Below are 21,512 nucleotides of genomic sequence, written 5' to 3' on the forward strand. Positions count from 1 at the left end.
AATACACCATCAATAGAATACGCCAGGAATAACCATTCAAAAGAATGGTGGTTCCTGATTTAAATTAAATTGATTTAAATTAAAAATACGGCTGCTAATTAGTGTAAAACGTAACCAGCACCAGGCTGAAAGAGCCGGGGCCGGTAATAAAAAATCAGGAAAAGCGACAAATAGGGGTTCCCCGATTTTTTTAAACCATCCCCAGGCTCCAGGTCCGGGGCTGGTTCCCAAAATACGTGGGACAAAATTACTAGGGGTCCCCTGTATTTTAAGAACCAGCCCCAGGCCAATCCAACCAGCAGGGTAATGTCACTGCCGGGGGACACAGTTTCCCACATGCAGTAACAGTAACAGGCGCCCAGACAGCAGAACACAATCATCATCTTCACCATAATGAGCTTTTCCCCTCAGGTGCAATATGTAATTGCAGACACTTGTCAGCAAATCTGTGTAACAATTCAATGTATACAGTTTATGTAGAAGTTTTGATAAAGAGCCTCGGCAAAGAGAGTTTGGTAAATAGGAACAAGTGCTCCCTAAAGTCCTGTACAATCGGCTCTTTTGCTGAGCAACGTGCTTCAGCACAATCGCTGAGCACACATCGCGGTGCCTCCGCGATGCTGTGTGCTGAGTGACCGTGCTCATTTTTAATAAGCCTCATGATCTAGCAGGAAAGCCAATACCAGCACTGGCTTTCCCTGCAGGCGATAGCAACCCTTAGGACCGTGCATCACCGTGCAGTGCTCCATTTCTAAAGATCTATTCAGATCACTTAGAATTGGGGATGAAATCACCCTGTGTGTATGCTCCTTTACAGGCCTGACCTCTAGTCTTCCCTCACTGTTTGGATTTAATTAGTGCTGAATCCTGTGGATCCAAACCAAACCAAATTCCAATTCATATTTTAAATCCGAATTTCAGGTTTTGCATTGCAAAATTTATATGCTTTTACAGTAGCTATTTTATAAAAGTGTTATCGATTTTTATCAATGATTATCGATTTTTTTAAATTTAATTTTAAACTAAATGGGGCTTGCCTACCCTCCCGCATTCAGCGGGAGGCTCCCGACTTTTGCCTGAGCCTCCTGCTGCCCCGCAATCCCCCTCAGCCCTCCCAGTTTTTGTGACCCCCTCCTCCACTGCAATCCAGACTGCGCATGCGTGCATGTCCGGAAATGGCAGGGGTCGGAATGTACACATGAGGTCACAGCCGCGGTAGCGGTGGCCATGCTGCTGTGTGTGAACGCACTTACCGGAAGTCTCTGCAGCATCAGGAGGACAGAGGAGCTGGAGAGCCGGCAGCTGGGGCTCTGTTTCACTACAGCTGGCCCTGCCCACCACACACACACTGAGTAGGCTCTGGCTTGGTGCATCTGCATCTGGCCAGCCCTGCTCTACCTGCTCTTCTCCCTGCTGAGCTGCCTCCCTCACCACGCTGTCTGGTCCCTGCACCCAGAGAAAGTAACACAGAAAAGTATAGACTGGGGAGGGAGGGTTCTGCTAATGTGTTGTATGTGTAATACAATGTAGTGGTGTGTACAGGAGTATTTATTTGGGGGGGGGGGGGGTGCTGCATGTACTGTGTAATAAGGGGAGAGCTGTGTTCAAATGGTATATATTGGTGTTTGTACTGAGAGTAATATGGGTGGCTATGGCTATGTGTATTGTAACATGGGGGGTGCTGTGTGCTATGTTATATATGTTTGTGTGTGTGCTAAGAGTAACATGGGGGGCTGTGTGTATTGTAATGGGGGGTGCTGTGTATAACATAATATAGTGGTGTGTACTGGGTGTAATATGAGGGGGCTGTATATAGTGTAATATAGTGGTGTGTGTACTGGGTGTAATATGGGGGGCTGTATATAGTGCTATATAGTGGTCTGTGTACTGGGTGTAATATGAGGGGGCTGTATTTAGTGTAATATAGTGGTGTGTGCATTGGGTGTAATATGAGTGGGGCTGTATATAGTGTAATATAGTGGTGTGTGTACTGGGTGTAATATGGGGGGCTGTATATAGTGCAATAAAGTGGTCTGTGTACTGAGTGTAATATGCAGGGGCTGTATATAGTGTAAAATAGTGGTGTGTGCACTGGGTGTAATATGAGGGGGCTGTGTATAACGTAATATAGTGGTCTGTGTACTGGGTGTAATATGAGGGGCTGTGTAATGTAATATAGTGGTGTGTGCACTGGGTGTAATATGGGCGGGGGCTGTGTCTAATATAATGGTGTGTCACGGTTGTCTACTCTCCCGCATTCCGCGGGGAGGCTCACAATTTTTGAATGAGCCACCTGCTGACCCGCACTTTAGTTTTAGTGTATTGCTCCCCTAAAATACGGACTTGCGGATACGCAAGCCCAGAATGCCTGGGGAGGGGGGAGTGGTGCCTGCATGGGCGACACATGCGCTGGTGTCATGAATGCCACCGCTTGGTTCTGGGTAGCTGTTGCCACAGCGTATGGGAATGGAATGGTTTGTGTGTGCAGAGCGCCTGGAGGGCCGTCTGTGATTTTACCATTGGCAGGAGGCCAGGTGCTCTGTTAAGCTGAGCTGCTGTTGCTGATCTGTTTTCTCCTGCAGTGGACCCCTGCAGTGAATTTGAATCTGTCACAGCAATCTCCTCTCACTGGCTGTGTTCCAAGGATCAGCCTCAGACGCAGCCGCTGCAGTAGAACACAGATCTGCAGGACAGTAAGTGCTTGCCAAGCAATTGTAATAGAGGTAAAGGTAGTGCTAAAGCCCTGTGCACATGGATCTGCGGCGCCCTGAATTACCCTGGGAACGCTCCAGGAAATGCTGGGCGTTCCCATAGGCGCAACCACGGCCCACCACCCCATGTCAAATCTCCCTGAAAATTATTTTCAAAAGTAGGCAAGTATGAACTAAATTAATGCACTCTGAAACAAAACATTTGAGGGTGGTTTTGCAAAACAAAAAACTTGAAGATGAATCTACAGTAGATCCAAACCAATACAGATCGGCGCACATCTCTATCTACGATACTCTCACCAGTATCCTATTACATGCGCTAATTTGACGCACAGTAAAAACTGTCTTTTTAGACAGATAGTACTATTGGGCAGTCTAATTACTGCCTGTTTTTACAGTACGGTAAATGACCTGTTATCGGATGATCACACATAGAATCCAGGATTAGTTGCCTGACCCCTGTGTTATCGGCCCCCGGGGAACCCATTAGCTGTGGTCATTTATCGCATTTAATAGGGTGATTTAGTAAAACAAACTTTGTACTAAATATCTATAAATATACACAGCAACTTTTTATAAAAATAGGAATTTTAAGGTTCAGCATCTTGGAACTAATGTAAACATTTAAAGTAAAACCTATAGTAAGTGCAAGCATACTTATTTTTATAAAGATCCTAATCCAAATAACAACTAGCTTAATTTGCATATTTTCAAATTAATGACTAAGTTTGCAAATTTTTTTCAAAATTTAGAAAAACTCTTAGCGCTACTATGGTTGGAGTTTGCCTGTCCCGGGTAATGGGATATATTCCCTTATCCCTGGTAAGCAAATGTAGTCTGGTTGTATACTCTGGATTTGGGCGCTCTCCTGATAGACTTAAATGGTAAATAATATATAATATTCTGTTTAGTGGAGAACTATATTAAAAAATATTTGAAAAAGAATATTTGAATACTCTCCTTCTAATGGATCTCTGACTCCTCTCTTCTCCAGAAATTGATTTCTTTTATCTCTCCATTGTGGACATAAAAAAATGAAACAAGATATACAAAGGGAACCAATGTGTAAATCAATTTCAATATCCCAAAAAATTTCTTCCTATTTTTTTTTTCTCAAAACTGGTGTACTGAAAGCGTACCCCAACTCACTCGGAAATTCTAGTTTATAAGCTTATCAAGGTATCTTAAGGGTGGGTGGCATACTCGTACTCACGATGGGGTCGGCAGTTGAACACATATAGCAGTATCTTTTCCAATGGTTTACAAATAAAATTCCTAAAATCCAGGGTGCAGGTAGGGCCAATCTTTTTTTGGGATATTGAAATTGATTTACACATTGGTTCCCTTTGTATTTCCTGTTTCATTTTTTATGTCCACAATGGAGAGATAAAAGAAATACATTTCTGGAGAAGAGAGGAGTCAGAGATCCATTAGAAGGGGAGTATTCAAATATTATTTTTCAAATATTTTTTAATATAGTTCTCCACTAAACAGAATATTATATATTATTTACCATTTAAGTCCGCGAGGAGAGCGCCCAAATCCCTAAGTTTGCAAAAATGACTTCCGCAATTTTGCCACTGTTTGCAATGTACCATTGTCTTAGGTCTGAGCCAGGGTAACACCGTGGTTGATGTGTGAAAGGGTAAATAAGAAATGTTACAAAATTATGATTAGTTCTTACACACCATTATAAAATGTCCCTATAGGACCTGTGATTTGTCCATCTGCCCCAAGTTCTCATAATAATCCATAACTACACAGTTCAAGTTTACACAGAGATTTTGTTTTGGACACATATTGCATGTTGGCTGCAGCCTCAAAGACTGACATTTGTGGTATTACACTATGACAGTATGCCTTCTGTAAGCTCCTTGTACTCAGAACAGAGTTATTTCACTGAATTACTGACATATCTTGAAACTCCTAGTTATATGGCCACTAAGATTTTTCATTTACAAATAACGCATCCAATATTTTAGTAGGAAAAATGTATCCAAATATGGTGGTGAGGTGATGATCAAATACCACAATTGATATTATGTTGAAATTAAAACGACTGGGGGTAATGCAAAATCCCTTTTTCATATGATAAACCTAAAGGATATTCAATTATTTATGCGATTGTACCATATTACAATTGTGTCATTGTCAGATGCTGAGAGGTATGTACAAGAATCACAAAAATGCTGGGTACACACTGGGCGATATATTATTAACAATATGGACAATATTGATGTTGTTAACATTAAGGTGGGCGTATCATCCAATGTGTACATACAATGTATTTATTTTATTTATTTATTAACAGTTTCTTATATAGCACATACATATTCCGCAGCGCTTTTCAGAGTATAGTTGAACACTCACATCAGTCGCTGCCCCAGTGGAGTTTACAATCTATGTTCCCTACCAATATACACGCACACAGACATTGTAGGGTTAATTTTGTTGGCAGCCAATAAGCCTACCTGTATATTTTTGGATTATGGGAGGAAACCGGAGTACCCGGAGGAAACCCACGCAAGTACGGGGAGAATATACAAACTCCACACCGTTAGAGCCATGGTGGGAATCGAACCCATGACCACAGCGCTGTGAGGCAGTAATGCTAACCACTACACCATCCGTACTGCCCATACAATATTGTGATGTGCAGCCACGGGTCATTAGCAACCCCCATTGTCGTCTGTACATGCATCTCAATTTGACAATGTCATCAGCGAGGATGAGGTATGGGGGTCCCACAGTTGGTATTCCTATGGTCATTAGACCGACATTGGAATCCCAATTACAGGTACTCCGACAGCGGGGCAAGCGCAAAGAAGCCCCTTGCAGACTTTTTGTTCTAGCTATATTGTGGGCTTGGTGGCATGCTGTGCTCGCCACAGGTTCTATTCTCCATCTATAGGGGTTGTTTGTGAGATAAAATAGCCCCTGTCAGTCGGGACCCTGACTGACGGGCTTTTAACAAACGTGATTCCAACGTCAGTCCACTGACCGTCAAAATCCTGACTGTCAGGAGGTCATCCCGCACCCCATCGGCGACTGCATGTAAATTAGTCTTTCCTTTATTCTGGGGTACAGAAATATCTGTAAAAAGATTTTTCAGTGATTGGATACCATTTTGTAAAAAGTTGGAAACAATGATTTTTTTTGCTCCGATCTGAAAGTTCTAAAATTCTATACAGTACATACTGTATACCACATCATAGTGTGCTGAGGGGTCTCACATAAACAAAAATGCTCATTTGGAATGCAATTGCAAATGTAATTCCGTAAGTAAGTGAGAATGACCAACTGAATTGACCCCTAAATGTCGTTTTCACATTTATTTTCCTGAACTACGCACAACAATAGAAACATATTGAATTTGAATATGACTTTAAATATGCTGCATATTGTTTGTGTACCATACAGGTTTTAAGTTGTGGCATTGTGACTAATATTGTGTTGTTGTGTTGTGAGTATTGTCTAGTAATTGTAAGGTGTCAGGACTCACTCAGTGCAGGCTCTGCACACTCCTTGTACTGCTCTGGGGTACAAAACGGAGCATCACCTGGAAATAGACAAACAGCTTACATCAGAAACATGTAACAGCACATTCACATAAATTCCAATAGCAATGTTACAACAGAAATGACATATAATTGGTAGTGGAGTCCCTCTCCCAAAGTTGATACTTTTCATACATCTCCAGACAAAAGGCCATAGGGAAGGGGTTTCAAAGTATCTGAGCAGGAAGACCAATTACAAGCTGTAGTCAACATTCCTGTTTACGAATGGGATGCAGTTATAATCCTGGAGGTTAGGATGCTAGCTGACAGAATTTCGGCATCAGAACCTTGAATTTTCACATGGATTGGTATGTCAGTGTTAGAATACGGGGGGGGGAGGGGGGGGTAAGGGTAATTTAGGGTTAATCCCCATACACGCTAGACAATATTTTTGACAATATCGTTGTGAACAATAACATCTAGTGTGTATGCTGTACATCGTTATGCATCGTTAATGACCCCCTCCAAACAAGTTAAGATGAGGGAGATCTCATTAATGACATGCAGCATGACCGTCGCACGTGTGTATGCACTTGCTGATGCCTCCCTCCCCCCCCCCCCCGACAATATCAACATTGGTGGGGATCTTCTAGTGAGTATGGGCCTTTAAGCTCTGGGGAAGGAGTGCTAGGTTTAGTAACTTGGAAGGGAGGGGTTAGGTATAGGTGGTGGGGTAGGGGGGTTAGGCACTAGCCAGGAGGGTTAAGGATGGGCTGTTGGGAAGGGAGGGTTAGGGGGAGAGGATTAGGTTACTTATGGAGACACTATTGAGATAAGTAACCTTATTTAGGATACCAGGGACGGTATTTTGACTGCCAACATTGCCCCCGTTGGGTTATTATATGTATCCCTAATGAATGGGTGTGCAACTCACACACTCCCACTTTAAGTGGGAAAAAACTACATTTCTTTGCAGGTTGTTTAGTCAAAACCACCAAAAAACTGCAATGCATCCCCCAAACTCTGGCTTGTTGGGTAAGGATGGTTTTTGCATCCAGCTCTGTCATATATTACTATGTGGCAGGGCAGATTTCATATTCTTTTACTTAAACATTTATGCTGTAGCTATCAAAAGAAGAGCACATCAACTGCTGTAAATGCAATCCACAATCATGGTTTATGCCACTTTTACACCAAGTTGTTCTGAAGAAGATCAGGTAGACTGAATATGTAACACAGAGGTTTCTTGATAAAGTGAATGCCAGCCTGCCCACACCTCACCTGGCATGTGCACCATTTTGCAGTTGCAGTTCTCCACAATGTATCTGGTCTCACAGTCGATCCTACAAGCTGAGATACTGTATACTGGGAAAAAGTCCGAGCCCAGTTCAGAGACACGGCAAATACCCCACGGAGAGGGGAGATAGGTCAGCTGAGAACAGATGGGAAAACAAGGATGGAAGGGAAAAAGTGTAAGAGCAGGAAATGGGATGGAACAGTGAGGTGGGGAAAATAAGAGTAAAAGAGAAGAAAACAATTAGAGATATTACATACAGTGTGGTGACTATAAGAAACAATGTCAATGGTTCCAACTATCACTTTAAAATTATTTTCTGTTACATGCATATGTTTACAATAAGTCATCCTAATATAGTATAATTTAATCAACTGTGACCAAGACAATCTTCAGTGTTCAGCAACAGTGCAGGCTTTGTAGATAACAGCACCAAAAGGTCTGTATATTGGTTCAATTCCATCCAGGACACTATCTGTGTGGAGTTTGTATCTGGTCTCTGTGTTTGCATGAGTTTCCTAAATATTCATATTTTCTTGCTGTCATGGTCCATCCAACCTAACAGTATGACTGGAGAGTCATTCTGTTAGGTTGGATGGACCATGACAGCAAGAAAATATGACTTTCATTATAACTGTATGTACTCCATAGGGATGATTGATCCAAATTTCAAGGGCCAGATGCACATAGCTTCACAAAATGATAAATTGGAGAGCAATAAACAACCAGCCAGTAAACCCCAAACTATCATTTTTAAACACATGACAATTAGCAGCTAATTGTTCAGTTGTTTATCACTCTCCACTTTATCACTTTTTGGGTAGAGGGCTTTTCACCAGCGACCCCTTACTCCGCTGCACTACCAGCCACTATTAAAACAAGTTTGCCGTAAAAGATCACCATGTGGCGTAGCAACTAGAGGGAGCATATGCAGATCAATGCTGTAACAAATCTAGTGTCAGTGTACTCCATCACAAAGAAGGGGCCCGCACGAGTTGTGTGCGATTCCCTCCTACTTCCCCAGAATGCCGGTGTGGATGCGACATCATTGCACACAGCATGAGGGGCAGCCGTGCGGGGCAAAGAAGTTGCAGAAGTAGCATTTGGGCGGCAGCAGGTTATATTACATGCGGCCGCCTGCCAGCCCACAATGAATCCTGGCTGAAACCTGCAGACTGCCTGCCTGAGTCCCTGAGAAAACCTAGACAGATACTGTATCCTGGATAAAGCAGTTAGTGATAAAATAATTCCATCCGAAGTTGGTTCATCACTAAAAGTAGACTTCCCAAGAGTACCGTTTATATATTGTCTCCCTAAAATACATAAACATCCCGCTAGACCACCAGGGAGGTCGAGATTCGGCAAGGGAATTTGTCAACCCTGTGTACACGTACAAGCCACCTATCTGCAAAATACCTCATCACTGCTGTTCAGGGCCGGCGCCACCACTAGGCAAATCTAGGCATTTGCCTAGGGCGCCGGCCACTGGAGGGCGGCATTTTGCCCCCCCCCCGTGCCGCCCGGGTACCTGTCCTGCGGCGCTGTGTATTTAAAGCTGGCGGCGGAGGCAGCGGGGGTCCCTGCAGTCCATTAGAAATAACAAGCGCTATCCGCCGGGCTATGCGGAAGCGCTTCTGTTGTGAAAACACTGGCAGCACAGCGCACGCTGATCTCAGCCAATCAGCGTGCTGCCAGTGTTTTCACAACAGAAGCGCTTCCGCATAGCCCGGCGGATAGCGCTTGTTATTTCTAATGGACTGCAGGGACCCCCGCTGCCTCCGCCGCCAGCTTTAAATACACAGCGCCGCAGGACCGGTACCCCCCTCCCCCGGCACCGGACAGCACCGCAGGACAGGTACCCCCTCCCCCGGCACCGGACAGCGCCGCAGGACAGGTACCCCCCCCCTCCCCCGGCACCGGGGCGCCCCCACCCCGACTCGCCTGGGGCGCTCCGGTGCCTTGCACCGGCCCTGCTGCTGTTGAAACTTCTAAACCTTCCAACATTGCCGCCAAACCTTTGGCTTCATGTATTAGACATCACTCAGATGAATTGCCCCATTAAATTTATGATGTCGATTAACCAGTCAGAGATTTACTTCCTCTATGTTAAGATATCAATATGTGGTGATCAAATCTCCACTGATCTATATATGAAACCTTTTTGGGGTTACCCTTTTCTCAACTTTGAGAGTAAAATGGATAACCAGCAATGAGGAGAAGCCTGAAGAAAACCTCATGTCAATGTGTGACAAATTTGAACTGAGGGGCTATTTGACCCCTGTCTTACAACAAGCCATCCATGAAGTGAATTCCATCTCCCGGTCTGATGCACTGAAGAAAAAATCCCATATTGGGGAAATGACTCATGAGAAAATCCATTGGGTGTGGGCATATAACACTGCTGATCAATTTATTAAAAAGTGTAATGAAGAATTGTGGCCTATGATACAAGGGGGCCGTGATCTCAAGGATATGCTTATGTGCATGGATGTTACTAGGAGGAATTCAGCTGTCAGACAAGTAAGACCAAACGGGTGCTATAAATGCCTTGGCTGCACAATGTTTAGCCATATGGTTGTGGGCAAAGCTTTTTTCCACCCGCAGTCCAGACACAAATATGTGATTCGACATCCCCTGACATGCACAAGCACCCACATAATATATTTGATCAAATGCCCGTGTGGACTGTGCTACGTGGGGAAGACCATCTACTCATTTAAAGAATGGCTCTACATTGGCATGCGATACGTAGAGCCCTCACCAACAAAAAGGAGTCAGACCAACGAGTAGCAAAACATTTAACTTATGCGAGACACAATCTGGCATCATTGTGACACATGATCATTGACCATGTGCCCCTTGATATTCGCTGTGGAGACCGCGGTAAAAGACTACTGCAACTGGACTCCCGATGGATTTATACCCCACATACTATCAGCCCCCAAGGGACTCAATAAAATGTTTTCTATAAATATGTTTTTCTAGTTTATGTAGCCTTCTGTTAGTGATAAATCCCTGCAGTAGGAAGATCTTGATTGTCTGCGATTAACCCTTAGCCGATATTATATTGATTAGGATCCAATGCGGTCCTCTAGCAAGAAAAGCCTAGGTTTCTGAATACTTGCATTTTAGATATACGCGTTTCGGGGGGACCCCTTGATGAAGTCACATTGACGAAACACGTTGGGTGACCTAACCTCCTACCATCATTATAAGATAAGCACTTTATTGAATCCTCTTGCAAATCTTAATACTTTTTATCTCTCTATATATTTTTTATATGTTTGATATATTTTTACTCATATATCCTTCTTTTGTTATTATATGTGCTTTTTACCCTATGTCCATACAGTATATACCTTTTTATTGTCATCTAAATAAATATATATTTTTATAATCAACTTAGTTTCTTAAACGCACAGTAATTAGTCGCCGTTCTCTTTATACATCTGTCTACATTTTCAAAGTAACATACCATTACTTTTCTTAAAGATTGGCTGATACCCTCCACGACTAAGGGAATATTACTGTTTTAATTATTATTATTTAAGCACAGATAGATAGATAGATAGATAGATAGATAGATATCAATATATATATATATATATATATATATATATATATTACTGTAGATAGATAGATAGATAGATAGATAGATAGATAGATAGATAGATATGTGTGTTTGTGTGGTCTATTGGGGCATGTACACTGCCATCGCAATGCAGTTTTTCTGATATTTTGTTTTGCTTTTATTTTTATTTGAAAAGTGGGTTAGAGTTCCCCTGATGTATTATGGGTGTCTGCTATATACAGTATTTATCTATATTTATTAAATTCTTTATAGTCTATTTCATTTATATCAATCAAATAAAAAAATTTAAAATAATTGGTGTGTAATGCAAATTATATAATCAGAACATGTAAAGTAAAGTAGATATTACTTAGTGTTATTATATTTATCGGTCCTGTGGCTATGTAACTGCCTTTTCCATTTTTGAAAATAGCGTTTATAATAGTGCTTTTTGATTGAATGTATTTGCTGATATTATGTAGCACTTTTATATTAATGAGTGTGTTTTCATCTAGGAATTGTGTTACATTACTAGCAGCTTTTAGAAAATTATGTCTAATTATTAACATTAAGAGCTAGCCAGCATTTAAATACGCCATTACAAATATGTAGACACACCCATTAATGAGTTTTTGTCACTTTCCAAAATCGCCCACTATCACACTTTTTAAAATCGCATTTTTTGCCGTGAATTCGCAGAGCTATAAAAGAGCTATAATGGGTGATTTTTAGTCATGAAAATGTGCGAATTTGAGGAAATGTGTGACTTTGGGTACTTGTTTAGTTTCACGGAGGCAGCGCGAGACGCTCTATCTTGAATATTGGCAACTTGCCAAACTGCCTTAAGCTACGCTTGTAGCATAGCGACTGTTTAAATTCTGGCAGCTTGCCAGCTGCCTAGCCGCCTTACATTATCAGGCTACTTGTTTAGTTTCAGGGCGGCAGCACGTGCCGCCTTACGCTGACTTCTACGTGGCAGCCCAGCGCTGCAACCTCTAACCTCCTGTCAAGTGAGCGCCCCTCACACAGCGCTTGTGCCCGCATGATATCCTCTCTCCTGTGGAGAGGGGACCATGAGGGCGCCGACGTAGGAGCATCTCAGATGCTCTAGCAGCGCTATACCGCTTGCCGCCTTAATTCTGTAATGTACGTTATCAGCGTACTACGGTGACTCCTCCGTGGCAGCCCAGCGCTGCTACCCCTAACCTCCTGTCAAGTGAGCGCCTCTCACACAGTGCATGTACCCGCATGATATCCTCTATCCTGTGGAGAGGGGATCATCTTTGTGTTACATAGGAGCGTCTCAGATGCTCCAGCAGCAATGCAATGATACACTCTGATCTATGCGCTGACAGGTCATTTTGGCACCACAATGACCTGTCAGCGTAGTGACTCGGCGGCAGTTCAGTGCTGACAGTGCATCTGAATTCTGCATATACTGCTTAGACGCTATAGCGTCCAAGTAGCAGACACAAAATCAGCTACTGCTTGGATGCTATAGCGTCCAAGTAGTACAAGCAAAATTCAGTCGGGTATAGGGGTACATAGGGATGCAGTGTGCAAAACACTAGTAAACCTGTTCACAATGAACACCATCCATGCCATCCCGAAGCGTGGCGAGTGCAGCGATTCCCGCGAGGGGTTGTGTTACGCGTCCTCCCAACCTTTTAATATGCGAGCCACCGAGCCCGAAGCGTGGCGAGAGCAGCAAGCCCTGCGCGGGGACGCGGATTCACATGTATTCTGCGTTCCCTCGCGGGGCTCTCTACGCTTCGGGCTCGGTGGCGCACTGCACTCGCCACACTATATTAAATCAACTCCACACGAACGTGGATAGTAGGGGTATGAAAAGGTCGGGAGGATGCGTACTGCTGCACTCGCGACGCTTTGGGATGGCGTTGATGGTGGGGGTGCTTCAGGAACACATTCACACCTGCAAAATCATACACCTGAGACAGTAATGACGACATGTGTTAACTGTTAACTGTTTTTTTAGTTAAAGATAAAGATGAACGAGGAAAAAATTGATTACATGAGAATACAATAAATCAGCAGAACAATAAAAAGACAATATTGAGGAACAACAGTGCCGTCATCAGCACTTGCAGAGGAAGCAGCTGCGGATGTGGATGCTGTCGAGTCAGGCTGTGCCTGCACCAAGAGTCCTCCTCCAGATAAATTCCTGGAAGTATGAGCCCAGGTGATGACGCACGGTCCCCCTTTGGCGCTTATTCCACAATTTACAGGACCCCCACAGCCTTTCTATATTCTGCGTATGCACGCCGCTCTCTGGATCCACGAAGTGGAATCGATGGTTGACCCTGGCGTGATGAAAGCCAGCCTGCTCTAGCTGGTCGGTCTGGTAGGCCCTCCAGCAGTCTCTGTATATCGTGGTCCCTGGGAGCACGTGCCTCTCGATGGCAGCCATGAGCATGTTGGTATCCCACCTCTCAAGTGCCATCAAGAAGCACTCTCCGGTCTGTCTGGAGATGCCCCCCATAGACCCACTGCTGGGGCATTAGGTGTCCAACATTGGCCTTTTGGCGGGCAAAAAGGCTCTCATCCACCTCCACTATGGTGCCTGGCTCGCCACAGCATGTCACAGGAAACATGATGTGAAATGTACAGTAAGTGCCTTAAAAGAAAAAAGAAAACTGAAAAATGCCTCCAGAGAGGCATATTATTATTATTATTATTATTATTATTATTATTATTATTATTATTATTATTATTATTATTATTTACAGTTTCTTCTATAGTGCAGCATATTCCATCTGGGTAGATACAAACCGACATGGAGGTAGGAGGGCCCTGCTCGCAAGCTTACAATCTATAGGCATATTGCACCTCTATGCATTGTAATATTTTACCACAAATACTGTATGTTATCAAATTGAGTTGATTAGCAACATGAACATAACCATGTTCTGACCTGAAGACTAATGCTTTGTACACACGGTACAGTTTGACATTCGATTTTGACTATATAGTCAAAATCGAATCAGAATTGCAGAAACATAGTATGGAGAGATGTTTTAAAGTTTTCTATCCCGATTCGATGCCGATGCATGCTGCCATTCAGCTGAAATGGAAAAGCCAAATAGACAGTGCAGCAATGAGTAAATAGTGCACATTGAATGTAGATAGCATGAATTGTATGTAAATAGTACAGAGTTAGCAAAGATTGCATAGCAATCAAATCTTAAGTCGAATAGCAAAGGAATCTCACTGTGTGTACACACCATAATTGAGGGTACACATGGTGAAATATGCACTATTTTTGTATTTGATTTTGTTTTTATAAGCAAAATCAAATAGAGAATTAAATAGAAAATCAAATGGGCATTGCATGGTTTTTCAACATTTGATGCAGATTCCATCCCAATGCACACTTCCGTGTATTGTAAATCTAATACAAAAATAGTCTTGTCAGGCAAAACTATATACTGTAGTACAGATCTGTACTATATAGTAAAACAAAAATAAAAAATTTGTACCATTCGATTCGAATCGCAAGCAAAATCGCACCGTGTGTACCCACTATTAGTTATATTTGGATTAACCCCATGTTAAAATATGGCATAGCCTTGCTTTCAGCAACAGGTCTATAATAATAGTAAGAGCACTTCTATAGGTATCATGTGTGTATAGAGTTACTCATGCACACGTGTGTATCGATTTCTTTTGTCTGCAACACATGAAACCAGTTGTATTGCTACACAGTAGCAGTCTGATTTATGGAGATCAGCAGTATGATACAGTCACCATCCAATGCTTCCCATCTACTCCATCTCTGAATACTTCATTACAATGACAGAACGTTGCCTTCTTATTGTTTACTTTTAAAGAAATAACTTCTCAGCAATCCTTTTCTGACAAGGGGTCTTTGACACCCTGACAAGGCATCTCCTAGGCCTATGCACTAACATTTGAGTGGCAGGTTATTTTGGGGGTGTTTTTTAAAGTTGACCTGGGCGTCTGTGGGGGATTGCAGTGGGGATCGCTCGAGAATCACATGCGCTGATCGCCAGCGGGGATTCCCAACAATACCACTGCTGCACTCTGGAATCAGCATAATGCATTATACAGTTAAACCCGCCCCGGCCAATAGGAGTCCGAAGCTTCATTGTGTAGAGATGTCGCGGTATGCAGGGCACATCGGTCTGCGCTAAGGAAGGTACACCTCCCCTCCTTTCTCCAGGCGCCGGGTAAGTGGTCAGGATAAACCTGCACAGCGGCAGGCACCACAACGCACCTCCACCCCCTCACATTAGCCCACGCCAGCAGTGAATTCCTGGCATACCACTTAAGGGGTTCATTTAGGATTACCTATGACCCTGTACTGAAGGTAAGGGGTCCCATTTCTGAAAATTCACTTTAAAAAAGTACAGTATTATTTATCCAAGATCTGGCCTTTTGTACAAAATAGATATGAAGTCTTCTCATGAATTGGTATCTGGGCCACAATGATTCATACATTTAACATTAAACAAGCCTCCAGCCAGAACATAAATAAATACATTAGCTGCACTCGCTGTTCTGTATCTCTGTATGTAGCTTCTCAATGAATTAAATTAGTCACTGCATTTCTCCTGCTGAAGGTGTCTGATGAACATAATCAGCACTGCACTCTGATGGACACGCAATCCACCCACAGCCACAGAATGAGTCTGCAAATTGAACGCAAAGGGCAGACTCTGCTTGGCTCCTTCATTACTTGCAATGTGTTTTGTAAACTATCTCCAACCTCAAATTATACTTATTGCCATACAGTGATGTATCTGGGACTCGTGGCCATATGTATTGCTATATTCCCTTCCATTATCTGTGCTTGGACCACCTCCCTCTCCCTACTCCGCCGGTTATCTCTCATCTTCCAGAGACAGATAAATTATCTGTAGCTGCAATAGAGAGGTCACTTTATTCTTGGCAATATGTTTAATGTATAGTCTGCATAGCAGCTCATTCAGCCTGCTTTAGATAAATTATTATGGGGGTATTATCATTAATCAGGTTCTAAAATGTTTACAATCCTTGAATATAATAATTGAAGTATTTATTTCTATATGCAGTGTGAAGTACTACTATACAGTATATACTTCCCATATGACTACATATTTGCAAATTTATAGGCTGGGAACTGGTGATTAATTTGTAGTGGAAGAAAATATTTTTATAAAAGAAATAATCCATCTAACGTAATGGTAAATTCCCTAACGGGTGCATTAAATACATACATACAGCGGCACTCAGTCTTAGAAGACAATTATATTCAATTTCACATGAACATCATAACCTTTCAGGGCACAATTACCCCATATACTGTATATATATATATATATATATATATATATATATATATATACAACTTGCTCAAGTGCCTAAATTGAGCAATAGATACCATCCAAATTCTACTTCTATATAACAAAAACGTCACTAAGAGACAACCACAATGCATTTAAAAGTATATTCAAGGATACAGGTAACTTTTTGGGGGACAAACCCCGTAGTGGTTAACCGACAGCTGTTTCAACTGGACACAGACAGTTTTCCTCAGGGGTGTGTCCAGTTGAAACAGCTGTCGGGTAAACAGCTGCTGGTTACTGTCTCTGCACGTTATGGAATAAATATCTTTTTCTTCAATTTTGCTGAGTGACGGTCTGTATCCTTCACTGCCTGTGGGGGGTAAGTGTGTTATAAATTCTGTTTGTAGCACATAAATACTCTGTAGTTAGTTGGAAGATTGGATATGTTTATCTGAGCTTTCTCGCAGCTCTTAGATATTTATAATGTGCTTATTCCTTAATGATTTCAATTTGATTTATTTTCTGCCGATTTTTTCCATACTTAGAATGTGGTCCCCGTCTCAACTCAATTGAGCATCATGCAGCAAGAAATAAAATTATATAGATACTTGCTAGTGGAGCTCCACACTGTTTGGGAGGGATCCCTTCCCCGTAACTGGTGTTCTCGGGTCTTCTCTCAGCTGCTGAGATTTCCATAATTGCAACTTTCTCTGGAGTAGATAGGACCCACACCACTAGGTGGAATACAGCCGTATCCGGATAAGAATTTACGCATTTCTCCACCTCTTTAGCAATGTCAGCGGCTTCCTCAGAAATATCTGTATATATATATATATATATATATATATATATATATATATATATATATATATATGGAAAGGGTCCGCACTCAAGGTCAATTGTTGTCATAGGGGGTGCTCCAACAGATGAGTGAACATCAAAGGAATATAGAAGTATATGAAATGGGCACTCACTAAGGTCTTAAATTCAGCAGAATAATTTTATTGAAGAAATAAGAATACATCCGACGTGACGTGACGTGACGTTTCGATCTGGTATAGATCGTCATCAGGAATACAAACAGCAAAAGTAACTGGTATCATGTCCAACAACAGGCAACCTGGTATCCATCCATAGAGGAGATACTCCTCTATGGATACCAGGTTGCCTGTTGTTGGACATGATACCAGTTACTTTTGCTGTTTGTATTCCTGATGACGATCTATACCAGATCGAAACGTCACGTCACGTCGGATGTATTCTTATTTCTTCAATAAAATTATTCTGCTGAATTTAAGACCTTGGTGAGTGCCCATTTCATATACTTCTGTATATATATATATATATATATATATATATATATATATATATATAAAACTTGCAGTTTGGATGCTGAGGGGAACACATACACTACTTCACAGGAATAAACAACATTCCTGCTCAGATCTATAAACGCTTAAAGGCCTAATGACCCCATTGTCCTTTTAAGGATATTTATTATAAGTTACTATTATCCCATCTAAGCACATTTGAATGAATTTTTTTTTTACTCTATTGGATTGAGAAAAGAACCATCAGTGTTCTAAAGATCATATAAAGTGAGGTCCATATATTAAAGGTTCTCCGGGTATGGTGAAAAATGAAGATGACATCCACTTACATACACTAAGCATTTGGTTACAGAAATTGGGACCCAGTCTTAAAGGGCCCTTACACACAAAAGCCTGAACGAGTAACACAAAGAAGGCAAGTGTACAAAGAAAGTGAACACCATCTTGTTTATTTGAAGACTACTATAAAAAATATGTTACCCCTGATGAGGTCTTGTTAAAAGACGAAACACGTTGGGTTTCTGAACTTCATCTGTAAACTAAAGAATGTACCTCCATGTCAAGAAAATGATATGAAGACCTTGTTTTAAGAAAATTGCATTTTAATAAATGTTTTATATGCAAAAATACATGTATGGTTCATTCTAAGTAAGGAAAGACAGTAATAATCCACTAACAGAACATAGGGCGTCAGAACTATTGGCGTAGTATTTGGTTGGTGATAAACTCCCCTAGTAGGAAGTATAGTGCTAATGGTGACCACACATTGGTAGCGCAATTCTAGGAATTTTGTTTATATATATATATATATATATATATATACACATACAGTATAATATATATATATATCTGTATATATATATATATATATATATATATATATATATATATATATATATGTTAAAATAAAGAACAGGAGGGGCGCTCCATAGTGTATCACACAGACGTTTAATAGAAAGGCAGTAAAAACACATCCAAATAAGGTAACAAATGGACTCGTACCAAAGGGAAATCTGCTGTGGGCTGGGTAGCACAAGTTTCAAAACATGAATGCCAGGCAACCTTCTACCGCTGATCCAGGGCTCTGCTGGAAACCACGACCTCCCGCTGAATGTAACAGCGTGCCGGGACAACCACACAGGAACAGACGCGGTGGGGGAGCTGGACAAGGTGAGAGATGCCGTCACAAGCCCCGCCCTAACGCGTTTCGTAATGCAACTTCGTAAGAGAGCGTGGCTTGTGACTGACGGCTCTCCATACTTAACACACTGATCCACCAATTAGAGCACAGAGGCGCTGCTATACACCTACTATACAGATAATGAATACAGGTGCTTAGACATACCCGCAGCTGCGATTCCAACTGGAACCTATTGTGGATAATTATAGATTTAAGAAATTCCTTAAAACACTGGTAAATTACATATAACACATATATAAAAAGGAACGCAGGTCCTACCGCACCAAGTAAACATGTAAATTGTGCAAACAAGCAAATATGATGAGCACTAAAGATACTTAAATGCGCCTCCGTGCACCCGAAGAGTGCAACAGGTGATGCTAATAAGCATAGAACCATTTTTTAGAAAATAAACGGTCAGTAATAATGGGTAAACCTTTACACTTTGCAAGGAGTGCGAGCATTATAAAAAAGATTACATAGAGCACTTCTATGCACCCAACCAGTGCCACAGGTATTGCAATTATGCACAAACACGGAAAACAAATGCAGAATAAAATAACATACATACATAAATATATATATATATATATATATATATATGGGGCCTGGCACCTGACTTCTTTATGTGTAGTGCCGCCCCGCTACCGAGTACCCAGCCTTAGGACCTGTTCAGCTCAGCTTGCCCCCATCTTCACAACGATATTCAACTCCTCCCTGGACTTGTGCAAGGTTCCTGCCTGCTTCAAACACTTTATCATCGTCCCGGTCCCCAAGAAAACCCCCCAGAAAGACCTAAATGACTTCAGGCCAATTGCACTAACTTTAGTGGCTATGAAAGCATTGCAAAGACTAGTACTGAAGCACCTGAGAGAATAGACCTACTCTCACCTTGACTCCATGCAGTTTGCCTACCAGGCGAAAAGAAGTGTAGAGGATGCGGTCAACCTCGGGCTGCACCATATTTTACAACACCTCGACCACCCAGGCACCTATGCAAGAGTCCCATTCATGGACTTCAACTCAGCATTTAGCACTATCAACCCCCGGGATTCTGCAGCCAAAACTCCTCTCCTTAGGAGTCCCAGGATCAACATGCTCATGGATAGTGGACTTTCTAATGGCAAGGGAACAGGTGGTCAAAGCCGGCGCCTTCTTATCCAGCAAACGAACAATCAGTACTGGAGCCCCCCAAGGATGCATCCTCTCCCCTCTGCTCTTCTCTCACTACACCAGGCATGTCCAAAGTCAGGCCCGGGGCCAATTGCGGCCCGTGCTGTCATTTCAAGTGGCCTACAGCTGGAAGTGGGCAGAGCATCAGATGTGGAAAGCACAGCACTAAAGGGGGGGCCCCCGCAAGCGCACCTTTACCTTGCTGTCTGCTGCAGTGAGGAGGTGCAGGCCGCTACAGTCAGATGTGTTTGGCGTCCTACTCCTGCTGCTGCAATCGTATATATCACCCTACTCCATAATCACAGTGACAGCAGTGTTTGGGGAGGGAGGGCAGCAGCATATATCACCCTACTCCACAATCACAGTGACAGCAATGTTTTGGGAGGGAGGGCAGCAGCAGGAGCCCAACACAGTGGCGTAACTAGTGTAAGGCAGCCCCCGCTCCCGCTTGGGGGAGCAGGGGCTGCGTGGGCGCCGCCACTTACCCGGCGCACTGACTCACTTTACACCCCAACGCACCCCCACCCCCGGCACTATCAGCAATGCATACTGTAACTGTAGCGCCCGCGGCCCAAGCCCCCCGCAGGAAGTTCATACAACAGCAGCAGCACAATGTCTGCTCTGTGAGGGCTGCCAGACAGCGTGATAGATCTTCCTAAGGTGAGCTGCCATCCTGCTGGCTAGCAGTGCAATAGCCAGCAGGACGGCAGCTCACCTTAGGGAGATCTTGCACGCTGGCGGTGCAGACGGTGCAGAACCAGTTGATGGGGCCCGCTGCCGTCTGCACCGCATACCGCTGTTTCCACCCGTTGTTTTTTTTTTTTTTTTTTTTAAACAAAGTTTGGCAATGGCGGAGGGGGCACGCGCGACAGGACATAACCGCAGCACAGTAACTTCCAGCTCCTGTCACTGCCGCCGGCGCTTCAGATTAATCAGTGCGGGCTGTGACATCTGAGCTGAGTGATGGTAACTGCAGCAGCCTGCTGTCACCGGCGGTGGCGGCCCAGCCACTTATCCCTGCAAGTGAGAGCCTGGAGACCGTCACCGAGAACAAGAGGATCCTGCAGGAGGTAAGATGCCGGGCAGGGGGGTGACTGTCAGGTGAATAAGGGCTCCTTGATTTGTTGGGGGATCGAATTTCCTCCTTTGTCTCACTGCTCCTCTCCCACCCCGGCCTGACCTGGGTCCTGCACACCCACTGCATGCAGCTGCAGCCCTCTCACATCCCGGTGCCCGGGCAAGCAGCTTCCTCACTTCCATTTTATTGCCAATATTTTCTGTGTGTATTTTTAGGGTTATAATGCTGGCTGCTGTGCTTTACCTGGTCAGCACAGTGCTCTGTGTACTGTAGGCTCTGGACTGCCCTGTGCCCCTTCCATGCAGCAGCAGTGCCCCTTCCATGCTGCCGCTGTATGAGGGTAGTGCCACTTCCATGCTGCCAATGTATAA

The 21,512-nt window shown here is 43.0% G+C and overlaps 1 protein-coding gene across 3 annotated transcripts in view; it reads right to left on the minus strand.

Moving 5' to 3' along the window:
• ASIC2 (acid sensing ion channel subunit 2) overlaps positions 1-21,512 on the minus strand; it is a 679,528-nt gene that overhangs the window by 21,808 nt on the left and 636,208 nt on the right. For all 3 annotated transcript variants that reach the window (XM_083146954.1, XM_083146952.1, XM_083146955.1), the window contains exons 4-5: positions 7,490-7,640; positions 6,214-6,270 (exon numbers count right to left, since the gene is read on the minus strand). In XM_083146954.1, coding sequence (XP_083003080.1) covers positions 6,214-6,270; positions 7,490-7,640 — 208 coding nt within the window. The remainder of the gene's footprint in view (positions 1-6,213; positions 6,271-7,489; positions 7,641-21,512) is intronic.

Source organism: Crinia signifera, chromosome 6, assembly GCF_055691185.1.
Source record: "Crinia signifera chromosome 6, ASM5569118v1, whole genome shotgun sequence".
NCBI classification, from domain to species: Eukaryota; Metazoa; Chordata; class Amphibia; order Anura; family Myobatrachidae; genus Crinia; species Crinia signifera.